Source organism: Vitis riparia, chromosome 6, assembly GCF_004353265.1.
Source record: "Vitis riparia cultivar Riparia Gloire de Montpellier isolate 1030 chromosome 6, EGFV_Vit.rip_1.0, whole genome shotgun sequence".
In the NCBI taxonomy this organism is placed as follows: Eukaryota; Viridiplantae; Streptophyta; class Magnoliopsida; order Vitales; family Vitaceae; genus Vitis; species Vitis riparia.
The window spans coordinates 13994490-14014160 of record NC_048436.1 but is presented as its reverse complement, the minus strand read 5'-3'; the positions used below and the strand labels follow the sequence as shown (position 1 = coordinate 14014160).

Here is a 19671-nt window from a genome sequence, read left to right as displayed (position 1 = left end):
AACCTCAAGGCTTGGTCAAGCTTGAGGGTCATAGACGTAAGTAGGATTACACCAAACCGCATTACATAGCATTTGCATTCTCTCTATTCCTATCTCTTTATTGTATTATCGTTAAGTTCTTTAAACTATCAATTAGCTAAGCAAAAATTTTAAAATTAATTAACACCAAATTCACCCCCCTTTTGGATGTATAAATACATCGGATCATCTACACTTCTATAACCATTTTCTACTAAATGAAATTACAATCTTATTCAAAGTTTCCGTCTATCATATGTGTTTCCTGTTGTTTAATTATAACATCACATCATTGGATTTCAGGCAGATGAAGCAGAGCAGTCCTGAGTGTTTATCTCAACAGCTTTTCATGGATCACCCACACATAGAATTTACATCAATTCAAGGGTTGCTAAAGGTCTGCAAAATGTGGATGTTCAGAAGGGAAGTTATCTGTGTTATCTGTCTCAGTGAGTAGTTACCATCATTGTCATGTTCATCCACAAATATTTTTATTTTTCGTTGCCTATTTCTTTTGTTGTTCTCTTTTCAAGTTACCCGTTTTGTTCATGATCTCTAGTTCACATAGATAGGAAAAAAAAATCTCCTTTTTATTGTTTTTATTCTAGCTGACTTTATTAGAGGCTCAAGCTGGAGGAACCATCAGTTTTCATGCTTAGAATATGCTTGATTTATCGCTTAAACCTTCCCGGTCCCTAAGCTCTACTTCCAGCTCCAGCATGTGGGACATTGAACAGTTTAGAAAGCATTAAAGGTCATCATTCATGGAGCATGGAATTATGGGGGGAAAAGCAGGACTTCGTAGACAGGGTTGTTACTTGTTAGTAAAATCATAATTTATTCCTAGAAGTGGCCTATACAAAAGGTTCGATACTGTGAGGGAAAGGTTGATCCCTTAATCTAGTTTTTTTAAAGCCCTTTTGGAGCTAAGAGATGAGCATGCACTAGGAAAACTTAATCATGTCAATGTAATATGTATAGCAACAAGTCAGTGCTGGTTGTGATGATAAAAGGAAGCCATTTGACATACTTTCTTGCTTTAATGCCAATCTTTTCTGAGTGGACCCTATGTTTTTTAGCTTTTGAAGATCCAAACTTTGCTCTCTTTCTATATATGTTTTCTTTTTCTTTTCATTGATCTTTGGTTCTGGGCTTTGATATAGAGGGGAAGCAGAAGGTCTCACCTTTGGGCAGGGGGAGAGGAGAAAGAGATAGAGGTGGTTCTTTTCTGATGGGTAATTACAGGTTTAGGTTATCGGATATGATGCCAAATGCCTGGTTTTACAAGCTCAAAGACATGAGCAGAGCCAGAAACCATAATACCGCTCAGTCCATCAAGAAAAAGCTACCCTCATCAGCTGCTACATCACAGAAAACCAACCTCTCTCAGCCAAGATACTCCTACTACTACAACGAAGAGCCCATCAGAGCTGATATGCTCTATGGTTCACCTGTCAACCCGAAAGCCTCAGACACTCATTTTCCTGATCCACCAAGAAAATCATCCAAGAGAAGACCCAAGAGGAAAACCATTTATAAGCCCTCTCCTACACTAGTCTCCTCTGTTTCAGCTGGTTATGGCTGTCCTGCTGCATTTGAATCTGTCTGGACTGAGCATGATCCAACTGAGTCTGAGGACTGCTTTGTCTCAGCTATTGAGCCAGGCCACAATGTATCTTTGCTGCCAGAAGTTGGGCCAAATACCGATGTTGCGTCTGACTCATTCAATGGACTAGCCCCCTTGTCGACCTCTTGCAGCTGTAGAGTCTGTTCTTCAACTACGGATATTTTCATTGATGTGAGTAAGAAATCCTTTTCTAGTAAAGTTGAGAAGCTAGACGAGTTTGACACAGTTTCAGAGCTAGAGCTTCCTCAAGTATCAACCAAGCCAGCAAGATTCAGAGAGACAACTGTGGAAGCTGCCAGGCACAGAAGAAGTTCGTCTAAATTGGAGGAGATCAAAGCTCAGAGATCTCTTTCTATCAAAATTGTCAAGGAGGGCAGCAAACAGACTCAAAAAGAGCCCAAGGCCAATCCTCTTGTCCGAAAGCCTACTGCAAATGCAGCAGGAGTTAAGCTCAGAACCAATTCTCCAAGACTTGCAAGCAGGAAGATACAGGCCTATGCCAGAAAGAGTGTTTATTCTAGAACAAGCTCAAAGCCCCAGAGTAGGAGCCTTTCAGAAAGCTGTGCAGTAGTGAAGGCCTCATTTGACCCAGAAAGAGACTTCAGGGATTCAATGTTAGAAATGATCGTGGAGAACAACATCCGGGCATCCAAGGATTTGGAAGAGCTTCTTGCATGCTACCTTTCTTTGAATTCTGACGAGTACCATGATCTCATTGTCAAGGCTTTTGAGCAAATCTGGTTCGATACAAGTGATCTTCGCATGTAAGATGCTTACGTTTTGGATTCCTATAGTCCTATCAGTGTCAGCTACTTAAAAAAAAACAGTTGTTTTAACCTCAAAAGAGTTTCTGGGTTTCTAAGATGGAACATGTAAAGATTAGCAGGATTCTCAATCTGACAATCCAAAATTGTAATACCTGTAATGGGTTCCAATGAGAATCTGAGTTCTGTGCAAACTTAAACAGTTTCCAATCCAGAAGTTGTGAATTCACTAAAGTTGGAATAGTTAAGGAATGCAAATATGCTTAAGATCTGTTCTTGGTCAGTAAAACTGCGGATCTTTCCAGGATTTTCTCTGGCAATTTTCTGTAATGTATAAAACAAATCAAAATTAATCAACCAAAATTAGGTAAAACTCACCAAATTTGTGTTTCTAAGAACAATGATGAGCATTAAAAATGGAGAAAGTGGAGTCCTGAAATTCTAAAAATGGGAGAAGCCAATCTTGAAAGACTTAGGGCTTCATCTGTCCCAGGGAGTTAAGCCATTCAGAGCCACTCACCAACCAAATGAGGGAATCTCAAATTCAAGCTTGTAGCTCGTTTAATTAACTCACTTTTCATAAGATAGGATCATCCATAAGAATAAGAATCTTAACACAGGCCATGTCATACGAGTAAGTTTTTGCTTGCATACCAACTCTGTAATTTCTACTCCCTCCGTTCCTTTGCTTTTTTCTTTTTATTATTTCACTAGAGTGAACAAAATGCTTGTGAGTAATGAATGGTATATTGGTGTTGGATATTAGCAAGTTCAGGTAATGATGATAGCTTGCACCATTTGGAAAGGCCTCAAAGAAATGGTTGAAAAGGTTGTCTTGTAGAAATGGCAATGCTTCGCCAGAGGGCATTAGATTTAGATCCATTCAGCTGGAACCATTTCACCACTTTTAGAAAACTTGCCAGAGAGTGAGAGAGACGATATAATAGCTGGGGACATGGGCATGGGATTTGAAGCTCTGTAAAGGGGAGGATGACAAGTGACCTTCACATGGAAGGAAATTGAATTTTGGTCAGGATCTTTTGATTGTAAGGACCACCAGAGCATCAGGCAGAGGGCTTTTTTAAGATATGGAAAAGAAGGACCACATGAGGATTGAGGAAAAGCCAACTAGCCCTTACAGTCTTGCGTACCTTCCGATGATTACAAGCTTGATGGGTCTCTTCTCCTACAAAAATACTCATTAGCTACCGTTTCTTTCACCTCTTCAAGTGACTTGGAACTGTGCCAACCTCTTTTCCCTCCCAGCCTGTCCTTCTAGTACAAATGAAGCTTAAACTCAACACAAAAATACTACAGCTCTCTTCCAAACTCTGAACCCTCAGGCTTCAGCCATTATTGATAAGCTTTGGAGTTACAGTGAATGCATGTGTAGTGGAACTAGTAAGAGGGGGCTTTACAAACCTGGTCAGACCTGTATAATTGAAATCAAACAAAAAAGGGGAAATTTGCTTTCATAAAGAAAAGATGAAACATCGTTAGTCATGCAGGATCTGCTATAGATTTTAAACTTTTTGACATTAATTATTGGGCAGTTCAAGTAGGACATGGATGGCATTACCAGGCACATTCTGCTGCATTTTGTTAGTTATTTTGGTTAAATAAAGTGCTATTTTGAAAGCTATTTTTTTCAGAAATAGGCTGTCTTACCCTCGTCAGAGTCGATAATTAATGGTTTTATAGCAAATGAACTTATCAGATATACCCTAGTTTAAAATAAATGTACCCATATAGGTACTTGATCTCAATTACTAGTCCAAAAAGTTTGAACTCTGATTTTTTTTCTTTTTCTTTTCTTTTCCCTTTTTTCCTGTGGCTGACAGTAGAGGGATCTGTATCACACCACAAAGCAAGTAGATAGATTTATTACTCACTTAAAACTTCAGAGCTGGATACAGGCATGTAGTCTCATTCATATGTAGAAAATTGGTCTACAATCTGATGAATTTCCAGACCGTTTGACATGGATTCTTACCCTTCCCTTTATTTTCTGTTCATAACTACCCCTTCACTTTTGATCTCAAACCTAATCCTACCACTTCATCTGGCAAGGGTAATGTGTCAATTCAGCCACTGAATTCATTCTTATCTCCAGCTTTAAACACATTTAACCTCCTTCTCATTAAGTTTAATTCATGGGAGCTGAGAGTTTAAGCTCTTCTTCTTTGAGATCCTTGCCCTTTTCCATCTCTTGTAGTTCTTGTGGACTGAGCACCAGTTGGTTTCTGTGATACCTTCCCGGAGACATTGCAGGGTGCCTGAAACCCAATGTTTTCCACAGCTCCAACCGTCTTGGACAACCGTCTTTTGTGCACCTCCTCCACCAATGTTCTATGCAGTAGCTGGCTTCGCACATCTACTAATGAGCGGTTTCTTGTTAATCTAATGCTCACCATTGCGAACTTATCCTTAGAACCAGGAGCTCTCTGTGACTCCTGCAAAACCTTGCCTTGCTTGTAGCTTTTTCCAGGCAGGGCCTTCCTCGTGCTAGAGTTCTCTTCAGGGCAAAACCTTGTGGACTTCTGAGTTTTCGCCCCAGGATGCTGTTCTCTTCTTAAAGTACTTGTTTCGGAACAGTGTTCATTGCCAGAAAAGTAATTCAAGTTGGAATATTTTCCAGAGTGTGCAGAACTTTCAGAGCTGGTATCATCAAACAAATCATCTGCAACAAGATTCATTTCTGATTAAAACTCAGATTCACATCTCAACCCAGCATAAAAACTCTTGAATCTAATGGACCTATAGAAGCAAAATAGGTTGTTAAGTGTATGGCTCCTCAAAGGCCCTGTCTTTCAAAGTCTCTATAGCCCTAATGAACCAGCTAAGGAACATATATAAACCCGAACCACAATGAGGAAAATAACTTCCCATATCCTAATTTTGATCATCAGGGGAGCAGAATCCCCATACCCAGTTGCATTGAAGGTTAGACTAGGTGTGAATTCAGCCTATACCTCATGATTTTCTAGACAGATTGGTTCTGGCCAAGTGCTTTGAATTCGGATTGGACTGGCTCTAACTGCGCCTAATGTATTCTTTAGTCAGAGAAAAGGTTGGGTTGTGTAGGACAAAGGCATGGCTGCCTCTAACCAGGGTAATGCCCTCAGCCACCCAAAAACACTAGCAGGCTCATATCATAGTATGGAACCTTCAGTATTAGGACGGTGGTCTAGAAATGCTAACCAAACTTCAGGAAAATATAACTAATTGATACCTTTGAGCCAATCACCACCTTGAGCCATTGTGTCCAACCTGTGAGAAGTGCTCAAACACGGAAACGAAGCTTGGGATGATGAACAGGAGGAGAAAGAGCGGAATGGATGGTTATGTCCCTCATCTTCTTCTTGATAATCAAATGCATAGTGATGTTGCTGTGGCATGTCCCATTTCTTCCATTGTGGTACTAGAGCAGATATCTCCCCATCAATCATATCTGCAATTTCAAATGGCTCCCAATCTGTGATCTCCAACTCCTTCACCATCTCCATTGCCACATCAATTGGAGTGTCAGTCACAATGTCAAAGGGAAAATATATGTTCCTTGCAGACCCTGCAAGGATGAAAAACAAAGGGTTTAATGGACCTGAAATGACCTGAATGCTTCTAAATTGCATATAAAGAATTGACTGACATACCATCTTTATCAGCAGTCTGCACTTTAAGGAAAATGGTATCATCATCAGGATCCAGTGTCCCTGTGATTGTCATGTTGGTCCTTACTCTATCATCGCTCAAGCGCAGTTTCTCTATTCTTATGTCATTCAGAAATGGCTTCTGACTTCCAAGCTTTGGTTTAGGAAGCCGTTTGGCCTCATCAGAGGCCAGGAAAGGATCAAGCAATAGTTCTTTTGCAGGTAGTCTCTTGGAAGCAGTTACTAAGCATTTCCCAATGAACCTCTGTGCTTCCAAGTCTTGAATCCGGTAGAATGCTCCAGGAAGCTTTCCCTGAATGGAGAAAAGAGGGATGTGGGTCAGATTATGCTTCACTGATATGCAATCTTGACATCAAAATCTTGCCTTACCGATGTCACTTTCTTGTAAATTTGTGCAGGGTTGGAGCATTCACTATAGGGGTACTCAGATGTAAGCATTTCTAATACACACATGCCAAATGAGTAGACATCAACCAGTTCATTGTAGTTTTCCTCATATAACTCTGGTGCCATGAACTCCGGTGTTCCTATACCACCCAACAAACAATCAAAAACAGAAGTTAGAAAACCAGTATTTCTAGGGGGAAAGCACACGCAAAAAGACTGGTATACAAGTTATTCAGCAGCATCTTCATGAGGCCCTTTGGAGACATCCCATAAAGTGATTTCTTCCTCAACGATGGAGACTATACCTATAACACTGTGGGCTGATTGGGAGCCCCGGAGAATGGCTGCCAAGCCTAGATCGCCAATCTTAACTTCTCCAAGATGCCCATTGACAAAGATGTTATCACACTTGAGGTCTCTGTGAATTACTGGAGGATCATGGCCATGCAGATAAACAAGCCCCCTGAGGATTTGCCGTGCCCAGCATTTAATAGCTCGGATGTCCACCCTTTTGTACTTCTTCCTGTATCTGCACTAGAGAATATATAGTTGCTGTTAACAATTAGTCTACTATTTTAAAAGAAAGGAATGAACAATTCTGCAGAATTTACTCTCTGAGGGTGCCTGAGGTGAAGAATTCAGTGATGAAGTTGAAGGTTTTGCGTTCCACATCAATCCAAGAAGTGTAGAATTGGATGATGGAATCGTGATTGAGGGCGCTGAGGAGATGAACTTCAGAGTAAAGCCGCTGTAACTCATCGGGTGATCGGAGAACTTCATTGAGTTTCACTTGGTTCCATGCCACTTCCATTCCAAGGACCTCATCTATTGCCTTGTACACTGTCTTCATTGCTCCTTTGCCCAAGACTTCGTCCAACTGTTCATCATACATAGACCATAATCACAATCAACCAAGAAAGGAATAAGGATTTGATTCTTTTGAGCCTTGCAAAACCCTTAACAAAAGCCCATGGGAGTTCCCTAATAAATCATCAAAATCAATCAAACAAGAATAAGAAACCAACATATTAGCCATCAACATTCATCATCTCCACTCTTCTTCTCAAGATTATCAAGCTTTAACCAGCTGAATATAGGTGTTTGCTTACATTTTTAATGGGCATATCTTCATGGCTATCTTCATCTATGAATATGTCCCTTTTTTCCCTTACATGGAAGTGGAGCTAAAGAAACACCCACCTCCCACCAAGCCAATTATCGTTAAATTTAATTGAAGCCCAGTTGAAAGAAAGCTTTTCATGTAGAAAAGAGGACACCCAACTACTTAAACTAATAGCATCAATCTCATATTTTAATCACAAAGCTACTCCATGTATCGTATATCATAAACTAAGGCGAAACTTTTTCTGTCCATATACTACAAGAGCCTGCAGACCTGCATGCTCATGATCAACCAAACATAAGACTTTTAAAAAAAAAAATTACATATATAGATGATCAAGAAACTTACTCTACCATAGCGACCAGTTGGATCGGTTTCAGCATATCCAGACTCATCCTTTCCTTCGTTGGTGAGCTCTCCAAGCTTTGTTCTATACATGTTTTAAGCTACTAAAGATGAAAATTCTAAAAAAGAGAATTCAAAGTTGTTGTTTACTAGAATGATGGAAACATGCAGTTAGGATTGAATGAAAACTGGGTTCTAAATCCGAGGCTTCCCCTCATGATTTTCATAAGAGAAAACACCAAAGAGGAGCCAGAAGAGCCTCGAGTAGTCAATACAGAGCATGATCCAGGCCATTCCCACAACCACACGAGAGAAGTCGTAGTTCTCAGCAAACATTTGATGAAAAGACAACGGTAAAAAGGAAATATAGGTGAGATTTGACAAGAGAATAAAAGTTAAAAGAGAGTTAGGAAAAAAAAAAAAAAAACACGGAAAAAGATAGGGATATTTTCTTGGAAAAGTGGAATGTCTCTGTAAAGGATATAAAGGAATATTTGTTATGTGGGCAAGGAAATATTTGGAAAAATATTGAATATTAAATCAAAAAAGATTAGAGAAGAGGAGTTGTGGCTGCCGGATTACTAGGAGGGTCCTGAACTTGAAGAATCTGTGGCTCCTCTTTGTAAGTGCCATTTGCGGGGCAATTGAAAGAGAGATTACAGAAATTTGGGAGAAGCCAAAATTGTGATTTGGGTTGTGGGTGGTGGCTAGTGAATGAGATAGAGATGGAGAGTAGTCCAAATAAATAGAGAGCCTCACACGCAACTGTGTACAGCCTTGACATGCCATCATATGACGTTTTCATAATTTGTCAATATCGTACGAACATTAAACCCATTGACAAAAAAGTTAAAAAAAAAACACTAACTCCATTACCAAAATAGAAAAATAAAAAAGGGAAAAATGTAGCACACCACTATATCCCAAAAAATAAAAAAATAAAAAAAATCCTATACCACAACTAAATTTTTTTCATATCTTAATTTTATTTCTTTATTATCGTCCATATAAAAATATATTTAGATTTCATTTTTTTACTATTTCAATCTTTTTTTATACAACTGCACCATCAATAATTGTGATTTTTAATTCAATATGGTACACAAATTCGAGTGCACCACCAATAATTGTGATTTTTAATTCAATAGAGTACACAAATTCAGTATTCTAGTATTAATTCTTTTTTATATATATACGTAACTATTGCATGTTAGAAAATTTATAATTAAAAAAAGGATAATGATTTTTGTTTTTGGATTAAGAAAGATTCCTTTTTGGATGCTTTTTTTGCCAAGTGAGTAGTAGTGGGTTGAGAAGACCACAACCCCTTTCATTTTCAAAATCGCCCATGATTATCTTATGGCATTTGAAAGAGTCTCTCCCACTTATTTTTATTCTTATCCTGTCATTTTCAACTTTTCCATGGCATGGGGACCTCCGACCTCATCCGCCATTCGCCCTTTATTTATTTATTTATTTAAATATAAATAATTTCTAATTTTAAATGTGGGGTTGACCATATAATTTGTCTGCCATTGCCACTAGTTGTTTTATGGTGTATGATATTACATTTTGGCGGTACATGCATTTGTACTCAAATTGAACAAGCTCTTCCAAACCTCGGAAATTAAAGAAAAAACACACACGCACACAAGAAAAGTTAAATCCGACAAGTAAGGCTACTTAGAATTGATTTTCCAGCCCCAAAATAAGCAAATATATATATGAATACAAATTTGACACTTGGATTTAGCCGCCGGACAAGGCCGTGGAAGTCAAAACCCACTAAAAGTCTAAACCGGTGCTGCCACTCTATACAAATGCTTATGTCTTATGGACTTCCTTTCATAACAATTACAAAGGCTCAAATAATTTTTAATATAATTTTTTTTTTTTTGAAAAGTAATCTATTTTTAACCTAAATATTATTTACTATTGCAAGTATTTATACATGAGTTTTAAAAGAGAAGGTTATTTTCATAAGAAAATAATAAAAATATTTTTATATCAAATTTTAAAAATTGAATTTTCAAGAATCCTTTCAATCAAATAACCCCAATAATTATACCTTGCCACTTAAAAATGAAAATAAAAATAATACGAGAAATCAAAATATGAAAATGAGAATTGATTTTTGTAAAATAAATTTTTATTATCTTTGGATCTAGAAAGTTTGAAGAAAAATATATATATAAAAAAAGGAAATAAAGAAAATGAAGAGAAAAAGTAAAGAAAATTAAAAAATGAATTTAATGTTAATAAAATATACATTTTTTTTATATAATTTTAATTATATTAAACTTTCTTTCATTTTTTTCATACTAAAATCAAATATTAAAAAATTATTTTTTAAAATATTTTTTTCTTTTCCTGGTACTTTTTAAAACTAGCCATAGCCTTAGTGAATAAGAATGAAATTGATTTAGGGTACTTAGGTGGAGTTTGTTTTTTTACTTAATTCTATATAGAACCTTAATGCTTAATAGTGTTAAATTTAGGTTGTTTATTTTTGTAGTATTTTATTTCTATTAAGTATTAAAAAGTAAAAAAAAAAATCAATATGTTATTTTTTCTATTTAGAAAAAACTACATATTTTGGTTTTTTCTATTTAGTAAAAAGTTTATAATAAGCCATGAAAAAGTAGAAAAATAAACAACCTAAATTCTAAAACTAAATTATTTTTAGCAAAAAATAAAAAAAAACAAACACCACCTTACTCTTCATTCTAACGTTTTGATTTAAAAATAATGTTTGAAGACTAATCTTAATTTTTAAAATATTTGGATAGAAAAAAATCAAAATCATAATTAGATATTCCAAACTTTGTGGTGTAATTTTATGGGCATTTTGAAAAAGTGGAAATATGTATTTTTCCTTGAAACGTTATGGATAAAAGATTTCCATTTAATTAAATGCAAGTACAAAGAAGATTACGTGTGAAAAATGGCAGTCTTTTGATCGACAATTTAAGTTGTTGGGTCTAATAAGAATGGTACGTACTCTTAACACAAATGATCAAACAAAAATACATAAAGTTTCTTTGGAGGCCAGTCGGATGAGAAAAACTGAGGATAAGAAATAGGAAGTGTAGGAGAAAGAGTCAATGAAATGGATAGGTGAAATGAATGGAGGCATATAAGACCTGAGAGAAGTGGGAACAAGAGGCTGGCATACTGAAATGCAAATGGATTGAAACAAGGAAAGAGGAAGAAGAAGAGAGAGAAAAAAAGGGTTTTTGTGGGGAAGGGGGAATGTTGAGTGGGGCACACAGGACACTCACTGTGCTGTGAAGTGTGATGTGTGATGGCAGCTCATGGGTTTGGATTAATGGCCTCCTTTTTTCTTAGAATGATACAATCCACATAATATGAATGAGGACCCATTTGTTGGCCATGCACCCACCAGCTGATTGGCTATTATCCTATTAATTATTAACAAAATCTACAAAATCTTTGAAACAAAGCTTGATTCACTATCATCTGAGTATCCTCATTCACAATATTCATGTGGGTATTAATCCCCCCCCAAAAGAAAAAAGGAAAAAAGGTGAGCTCAGAGGTGCTGTTCTCATCTGGATGTCAGATGGGTGTGATCGACCCAGGATCGCACGGTGAGCACTGGGATTCATCATCGCTCAAGCTGCACCAGCCGGGAATCGAACCCGGGTCTGTACCGTGGCAGGGTACTATTCTACCACTAGACCACTGGTGCTTGATGGTCAATCCTAAACTATTTGCATAAAGTGGTTTGGATAAGCTTCATGATTTGTATTTTACCTCAATAATTTGGGGGCCCTTTTTAGTTTCTTTGAAGAAAAGATTTAGTTTCTTTGGTTTGGTTTTGGGTCTAATCATATGATTTATTAGGTAGAATTAATTTCATAGGTTGTATTTTAGTTCAATAATATTAATCTAAGAACCCTTGTGTTGATTTTCAACACAATTTTGCATCAAAGCTTGGCGTTTTTATGAGAAAATTTACTATTTTCAAAATTTTTCTTAAAATTACATTTTTATTTTTTACAATAGAAAATGTTTTTTAAAATTTAAACACAGGTTTGTTTGATGAATTTTGGATCGAAAGTTCTTAATAATTTAAGCGCTTTATGTTTGAATAAATTGTTTAGGAGAATAATTAAAAATATGAAAAATATTTTTAAAAGTAAAAATAGGTACAGAAGTTACTTCTCATATTTGAACTCTCAAATTTTTCATAGTTAGTTATGTAGTTCCCAAAAAGTACTAAAAACAATAAGAAAGATATAAAAAATAAAATAAAATATAATTAAAATGAGTAAAATATATTTGAAAAAAAAATATGTAAAAATATTTATTAACTTCTCTTTTTTCCCTTTTTTTTTTTTTTTTTTTTTTTTCCCGGTAACCAAACAAAATAAATAATTAAGTACTCATAGTCCGTTACATAGGAATTGTTTGCCACAATTCCGAAGTGGGCTACTAGCCTACTACCACACAAGGTAACACAACGCCCAGTGCCCATCCCTGTTAGCTCATTCCAATTTCCAAGAGGCAATTCATTCTCCTCCGACAAAACTGCTGTGCTAATCTGTTGTGCACTATTCTAGAAAAGGCCAGGATGAGGTGTGATCAATCTCCAAACAAGGCAACAACCCCTTTGAATGGTGGCCATACCCACCATAAAATTTCAAGTCATTTTGTGGAACCCCACCAACATTTTTCTTAGTGGTTGCCAAAGGAGAAGTTCAACCCCTGAATCTTGATCATCATTGTTGAATACTGGTATAAAAACATCTCCCAATAGCCCATTGTGCAGTGAACTGAATCATCAATTGTAATAGATGCAGAAGAGGCAGAATGTTAACAAGAAAGACAAACTGTATCTGTTTTGATATTGTTTGCAGTTACAGCAAGGGAACCAAAATCGAGATCAACATCACCTTGTATATGACACCCATTGAACTCAAGGAGAAGCCAACAAATGGCCATGTTAAAGGGAAAATTTTGTACCAGAAGAATGTACAAAATACTTCTTTGTACAACTGGCCAACAACCCTGAAAGAGAGAAAAAGCAGGACAGAAAAAGGGTATTTTCTAAAGTTTGGCCTGATTTATTAGCATCTATGGTAATTTTTGCTATGTTTTTAACTCTTCTATTGTATTAGACTATCCATCCACCTGCATTTTGAGGGACAAAGGGGGGAAATCGTCTTCGTTTTTCAGATGGTATGACAACCCTTCAAACCTGGAAGTCCAAAACCATAAAGGAAAAGCTCAGGGATTCCAATAGGAACAAGGAAACTTTAACTATGTGTAGCTATATTCATCATTTTCCAAAGATATTTTTCAGAGGGTAGAAAATTTGATTACCTCTTTTCTTCATTACCCAGTGCTGGTTTTGGACTCTGCATTCTTGAACCTACAGGACTTGCAGTTGCTCCCCAAGCAGGCAAAGTGCCTGAAGAATCTGGCTTAGTGCATCTATCTGGTGTGGGCAGTCCAGATGACAGAGTACCAAAGGACCCAAACTCAAGTCTCTTTGGCGGGAGAGATGAACCATTGGCATGGATAGACTTCCCATGGCCTAGAACTGGATACTGTAACTGTGACAACTCATGGCTGGTTTCTTCAATCAAGTTCATCTCTTGCTGAGCTGCAACCAAGCCATTCCTATGTTTGCGCCTGTGTAATTGACTGTGAGATTCTAGTGCTTGATTCCTTCTCTGCCCTACTGGTCTATCCCGGTTTGGAAGATGGCTCTGCAAGATTTCAAATGGAAGGTTTCCATAATATTAAGATGCCATGCAGAGACTATATGGATTGCAGACCCCAACAGAAGAACAAAAAAACAAAAAAACAAAAAAACCCAAAAAAGGAGATGAGCAAATGCCCACAAAGAAATCGGAAATGAAGATACCATGTTGGGAAAGTATGTGCCAGTTCCTCGAGGTTTTTGCTTATCTTCAAGGCCAAAAGCAGTAATAGATCGTGCAGGATGCTTTACAGGGAAATGATTTCCCAAGATAACACCATTTGAGTCCATCTGAGAATGCAAATTCTGCTTAAACTGCAGGTGCTGACGGACTTTGTCCCATGGAGTATTTATCTGCAACTGTGAAGGTGACAAAGGAGGACTGGGCAGTAGAGGTGGAGGTAAGGCATGGCCATAGCAACATTGACCATATTGCAGGCTTCTAATGTGACTGTCATAATCCCCACTGAGGTCCAACAAAGTTTCCAATGATCCCAGGCTTCCAGCATTGCAAGCGAAGTCCCTTCCTCTAAAAGCAAGGGCTGTATTTTCTGAGATATTAGCAGTTGGTCTAGAGATAATAGAACCAATAGAGTTGTGCCCTTCATGATAACTATGCGAACTGAATGAAGTGTTAGCCACAAAATGGTTCTCTTTGGATTCCTGCTGTAGAACAATGCTGGCATCATCAATAACAGAGCTTTCTGCCATTTTTGGACACAGGCTCCCATTTTCTATAAACAAGCTAGAGATATATAAACGATGTCCATGGTGAGATTTCACTGAAAGGGACCTACCCAAGTTGCCAGTCGGAGGCAGACTGTCAGACATGTCCTCTGTAATCCTCAGATCATGAAAACCACAGCTTGCACTCTCTTTGGAGTCCCCTGAGAGACAATATCCTGAAACAGCATTCCCATCTATAGAACTGTCCATTTCCGACAATGAAGGAGAGGACAGCACTCCCATTGAGGCGGTTTCATCATCAATTCTAGTTATCTTATCACTATCGAGTGATGTTAGAAAAATTTCATCTTCAGAGCATATTTCGGTGCCTGATGATGAAGATGAAGAGCTTGACCCTCTAGAGCCAAAAGTCAGAGCAGAATTTTGGATTTCAGCCATATATTTGCTTCTATGCCTCTCTAAAGTACTTGCAAAGAAAATTTTGAGCTCATCCTGTATCACTTCCCTTGGTAACGAAAGAATCTGGCCAAGCTTGTGAGACCCATATTTAAAAGCACTACGTATTCGATAGAAATTTCCTGTGGAGAATCCAAGCATGTTACCATTATCATAATTAAGAGAGAACAGATATGTCAAGAAAAACCCTTTTTATGCTTATCTGGATCTACTTTAGAAAAATCTTCTCATTTTTTTCTTCATATGCAGAAACAATATTCTATTGAAAACAAGAAAGCTTGAGTAGATGTGCTGTTTGAAAAAAACAGCAATAGCATTGAATTGTGGTAAGCACAGTGCTGGTGTTGCACAAGTGATATGGGTATTGAAATCCGTGGGAAATTAGACGATGAGGGTGGCAGAGGAAGTGACTGTAGGGCCAGTAATGAGGCGATGATGGTGGTGGTATCGAAAGTGATGCTGATGGTGGAGGTGACAGTAATAACTGTGATGAACCAAAGCTAGTCATAGCACCAGCAAGAAGGTGGAAGATGTGATGATGTAATTAGTGGTGGTACTGCAACTGTTATTGGCATTGATGATTCTCATGGTTTGGGAACTGAAACAGCATTAATTTTTGCATGTAAGAGCAGCAAATTCCTGTCTTTACCAGGAACATTTTTGCACTACCGTAATCCCCACCCAAAAAAAAAGGGAAAGTACTTTAAGGTGCATCACTAAACACCAACTTCCTTTTTTACTAGATTTCACCATTTTAATCAACATGCATCTAAATAATTTCTAAAATGACAGACAGTCATTGCACAGACTTACTCACTTGAACAATGCATGTTCAGTACTTATATAAGAATGTAACAAAAATGTAGCCTCCATATTTCAAAGGCTTAATCATTTTTTTTTTCAGGAATTGCTACAAGATCATTTGACTGAAACAAAAACATATATATACCTTTATTGACACTGCGCCCAAGATTGTTGTTTTCCCTCAGTGGATCAATTATATTAAGATGCTTCAGGGGAAATGTCCGCGAGTTTGTCTCAAGCCCCCTGAATGGAACCGAGAACATGTCCACACAGTTTCTAAGAAATTCTTCACTTAACAATAAATCATCCTGCCCATTTTCTGGTAGTTCAGCTGCAGAGAGAGAGAGATCACATTCTCAAGAACAATAACGGAACCTATTCAATGTCACAAACACAAAAATTGTTTTCTTACCCACAATATCAGGCAGGGAAGATTTGCAAACTGGACCATTTAGACCGATACAGTAATTATCCCAATCAAATTTGCTGAAGTAATCCAAAAATCTATAAAGCACCTATAACGAGGAAAACATATACAAACTCAAACCAATGTAAGTATGGAGTGTTCAAAGCAATGTCGACTCCCACAAGTACTTACCGCTAAAGGGCCATCTAATGATGAATGAAATAGATGGAAGATATATAGAACCAAAATCTCCAGAGCATATGTTGAAATCAGACCATGATGGGCACCAAGGATCCGACTCTCATAGTAGCACCAAGATTTTATCAGGATAATGCTGCGTTTGAAAAGATGATCTTTGCCAATAAGGCGGTCAACCTGCAACAAATTAGTGAGATGAATGTTAAATTTTCAAAATAATACAGAACCTTCTAGTCAGCCTGCTAGAAAGGGGAGCGAAATTTATATAAAGTTGATTTGATAGCAGGAAATTGGATCCTTTTCCTAGTAATCTGACCAAATCTACAAACAAGAACTATGAGCAAATTGTGCATGTAGCTAAGTGAGAAAATTACAGGCAGGAAGATGACTAGATTCACAAATGCCTAACAAAAATGGTCAACAATTACACTTAATAGAGGCTTGAATGAATAATTGCAAAGAAATTGAACTCCATACATATGGAACCACGGATTTTCTCTCTTATGATTCTGGACAGATTTAAAGGAGGGATAGATGCAGTACAAGCTCCAAATATGCCAATACAGAAACCATAAAACCAGCAATGAAGCTTCTATGCTAGCAAAGGTAGAAATCAGACAGGGTACACATTAAATTTTAACATGGGAACATAAAACCAACCCAACATCACTTTGTGGAATATTGTCCTTCTACATATTTTCTTTCATTTGTGTTTCTCCATAGCTGGTAAGCAAAATGAACCACTTATTTCTTTAAGGTACTCAGACAATAAATTCATAATTTAATACAACTTTTCTTCACCTATCAAAAGAAAGGCATAAATTCATTTGAGAAAGAAAACATTAGACAAAGACAGAGAAATCAGAAAAGCAATGGAATAAGCACCAATAATGATAACAAGTCTATTGAAATCCTTAAAAAAAAAAAAAAAAAAAAAAAAATAGTATGTGATGAAAAAAAACTTAGTTCAAATGCTATCAGAAAGCAAAATTAGCACATTCAAAATGCTTTACAGAAACATGCTTTAATTCTGTGGCATCCAAGCAACCCAAAAAGAGCAGGAAGATCTACATTTCAAACCTTCATAGGATGTCTATGATCATACCTGCTCAAGAAAACACAGTGTAGAAAGTCCTCCTAACTGATTGAAGGAGATATCTATTACAATCTCTTTTACAAGACATTTCACAAGCTTAACCTGCCACCAAAAAACCCAATATTTTAAAATGAAAATAATAATAAAGGGGAAAAAAGATTGGCAAGATTTCGTGTTAAAAACAATCTCCTCATTATATTGATTTCATTCTCTAAGAGCACATTCCTCACTTTTCTGCAGAGGAATATTTCTTGTCGGTGCTTTCCTATCTAGTAGTCGTACTTTTTCCCCTTGTTTTGGTGTTGGTAAACATTGCCTCCTCTGACTCCTGTATGAGACCTGCAGGCTTTATATGCCTACTTCAAGTGTATCAACAATCAAGATTAAACACCAAAGAAATGCTCCCCATCCCATAGAACTTCCAACCTGACATTAACTCAAGTTTCAATGGTCCTGAACCATATAAAACCATAATCTGTCTAAAGTGTTCCTCGGAAAATTTGGAATGGCTTAAAACACATCAAGAACCCTAAAAGAATACTAGAATGCAACAGGATCCAAGTCTATCAATTTCAAAATAGTTGCATCATAGACTCTTTATGCCATGAATTCCCCATACAAATCTATAGAAGAACTTCAAATATTCTCCCAAAAAAGCTAATCTTTAAACAAACTCTTGAATAGGATAACTAACTAGCAGTACAAGCAAGGGAAAAAAATCAACTGACTTAGGAATAAACTTTTATGATAAAGCACCAATGTTAAAAAAAAAACCTCAGCAGTAATAAACTGGATGTCCTTCACTTCAAACTCAGCATTTTCATTCTGCTCTTCTCCCTTCAGAACAGCATGGACATCACTAGCCAGAGCTTCCTCAACGTTTGAACTGCAAAGGGCAGTCAAATCAATATCTCCATCTAAAAGATAGGTCTTTAGAGGCACAGACCCATAGGGGAACACCTGTAAAATTAGCACAGAACTCAAAAAAACTCAAACTATAAACAGTTCAGTAAATGGGCAATAAACCCTTCGGATTAGCTTCTTCACATACACAGTATCAAATACAATTGCAGGAGAAAAAAAAACCAAAAAAAAAAACCAAAAAACCAAAAACAAAAACACAAAAAATAGACAAAACAAAACAAAACAAACTAAACAATAAAAAAAATAAAAAATGAAACCCATGTGCACCATGATTCTGAATTCGTAAGAAAAACAATATAAAATCCATATAGAACTCGAAAAGTGTTAAATTAAAAGTACAATTAAAGAAAGGAGACTAGGCACATTGCAAGATTAGACCTTTGTCCTCTCTACACCAAAGAAACAGCTTCCCTAAGAAAGTCAATTGGATTGCCAAAAAATACATACACCATTGATGAAGTACTGGGTATTGAAAGGGTAAAGATTGAGAATAACTTCGACAAAAGCATGAAAATTGGAAGAATTAGCAGAGAGGAAAATAAAAAAAACGATTCACCTCGCATCCAAGATAACACCCAATAAGCCTCTGAACATAGTCAATAACCTCCTGCCTCTCCCGCATAGAGCCCAGAGTGGGCTGCATCTTGGCCACAATCTCCTGGGTGGCCCTCTCCGCTGCGGCCCAAGAGTCGCCGGCAATCGAAGCCGGCAATGGCGGAGAAGAGGAGGTGGAGCGGGAAGCGCCACGGTACGATACGACGCCGTTTGGCAGAAACGGATAGGGAAGCTTAAGATCACCCATGTAACTGAACCAACTACACTTCACAACCCACAGGCAGATAGCGAAAACTTTCACAAACCCATCACTGCCGGAGCAAGAAACGATGTCGTACGCAATTCAAACTCCTAACAAGAGAGACAATCATCGGAGAAATCTCTCTCTCCCTCCCTCTCTCTTTCTCTCTCTGGACGCGACGAGACGAGACGCGACGCGACGCAACGCAAGCGGAATAGGAAATGAAAACAAAGAGACTGCAAATTGGTTTTGGACAGTAGCAAGTTTTAACGGGACAGGACAAGACGATGACGTTTCGGTGTTTGGGGACTGAGACGGCGTCGTTTTGGTCACGCGGTTTTCACTTCGTTGACTCAGTAAACCGGGTGGGACACTGGTCTGGTGAAGTCCAGCTCAAAGATTGTTAATCTTAGAAGTTAGAAGGTCCTTTGATTTTGCCCTCAACCCTTCTTCCCCTTTGTTTTTTTTTTTCTTCTTTTTCATTTTATAATTTAATTTAGTGGTCACAGATATTTTTAATTTATTAATTGTAGATAATTTAGGAAAAATCTATTATATCCATTCGCTGTCATATCCACCAAAGCAATAAAGTTGAGATATAAAGTGATAAAATCAAATTGGACCAAATCACCCTTTGA

General features: G+C 37.3%; 3 protein-coding genes and 2 non-coding genes across 6 annotated transcripts; 1 reads left to right on the top strand and 4 right to left on the bottom strand.

Annotated features, from left to right (window-relative positions):
- Window positions 1-433: 433 nt before the first annotated feature.
- On the top strand, window positions 434-2563 carry LOC117916341 (transcription repressor OFP4-like). The gene is made up of 2 exons (XM_034832294.1): window positions 434-467; window positions 1182-2563. Exon 2 carries the CDS (start codon window positions 1250-1252, stop codon window positions 2411-2413), a length of 1164 nt encoding a protein of 387 aa, XP_034688185.1. The 5' UTR covers window positions 434-467; window positions 1182-1249; the 3' UTR covers window positions 2414-2563.
- A 1699-nt stretch (window positions 2564-4262) lies between these two features.
- On the bottom strand, window positions 4263-8654 carry LOC117916340 (probable serine/threonine-protein kinase WNK4). Its single transcript, XM_034832293.1, has 7 exons — window positions 7939-8654; window positions 7079-7344; window positions 6773-6996; window positions 6450-6607; window positions 6063-6372; window positions 5642-5977; window positions 4263-5089 (listed from the first exon to the last, which is right to left on the bottom strand). The coding sequence occupies exons 1-7, from the start codon at window positions 8026-8028 to the stop codon at window positions 4578-4580; spliced, it is 1896 nt and encodes a 631-aa protein (XP_034688184.1). The 5' UTR covers window positions 8029-8654; the 3' UTR covers window positions 4263-4577.
- A 2830-nt stretch (window positions 8655-11484) lies between these two features.
- On the bottom strand, window positions 11485-11572 carry LOC117917186. The gene has a single exon (XR_004651649.1). It is a non-coding gene; the product is annotated as a small nucleolar RNA snoR114 (small nucleolar RNA).
- Window positions 11573-11576: 4 nt separating this feature from the next.
- On the bottom strand, window positions 11577-11647 carry TRNAG-GCC. The gene has a single exon. It is a non-coding gene; the product is annotated as a tRNA-Gly (tRNA).
- Window positions 11648-12732: 1085 nt separating this feature from the next.
- Window positions 12733-19380, bottom strand: LOC117916529. Of its 2 annotated transcripts, XM_034832607.1 has the most exons (9): window positions 18794-19380; window positions 18088-18273; window positions 17323-17415; window positions 16212-16394; window positions 16026-16128; window positions 15759-15944; window positions 13832-14931; window positions 13285-13673; window positions 12733-13159 (listed from the first exon to the last, which is right to left on the bottom strand). In XM_034832607.1, the coding sequence occupies exons 1-9, from the start codon at window positions 19037-19039 to the stop codon at window positions 13081-13083; spliced, it is 2565 nt and encodes an 854-aa protein (XP_034688498.1). In that variant the 5' UTR covers window positions 19040-19380; the 3' UTR covers window positions 12733-13080. The 2 variants fall into 2 exon arrangements, with proteins under 2 accessions (XP_034688498.1, XP_034688499.1); XM_034832608.1 differs by lacking the exon at window positions 17323-17415 and having other exon boundaries at window positions 18794-19379.
- Window positions 19381-19671: the final 291 nt, after the last annotated feature.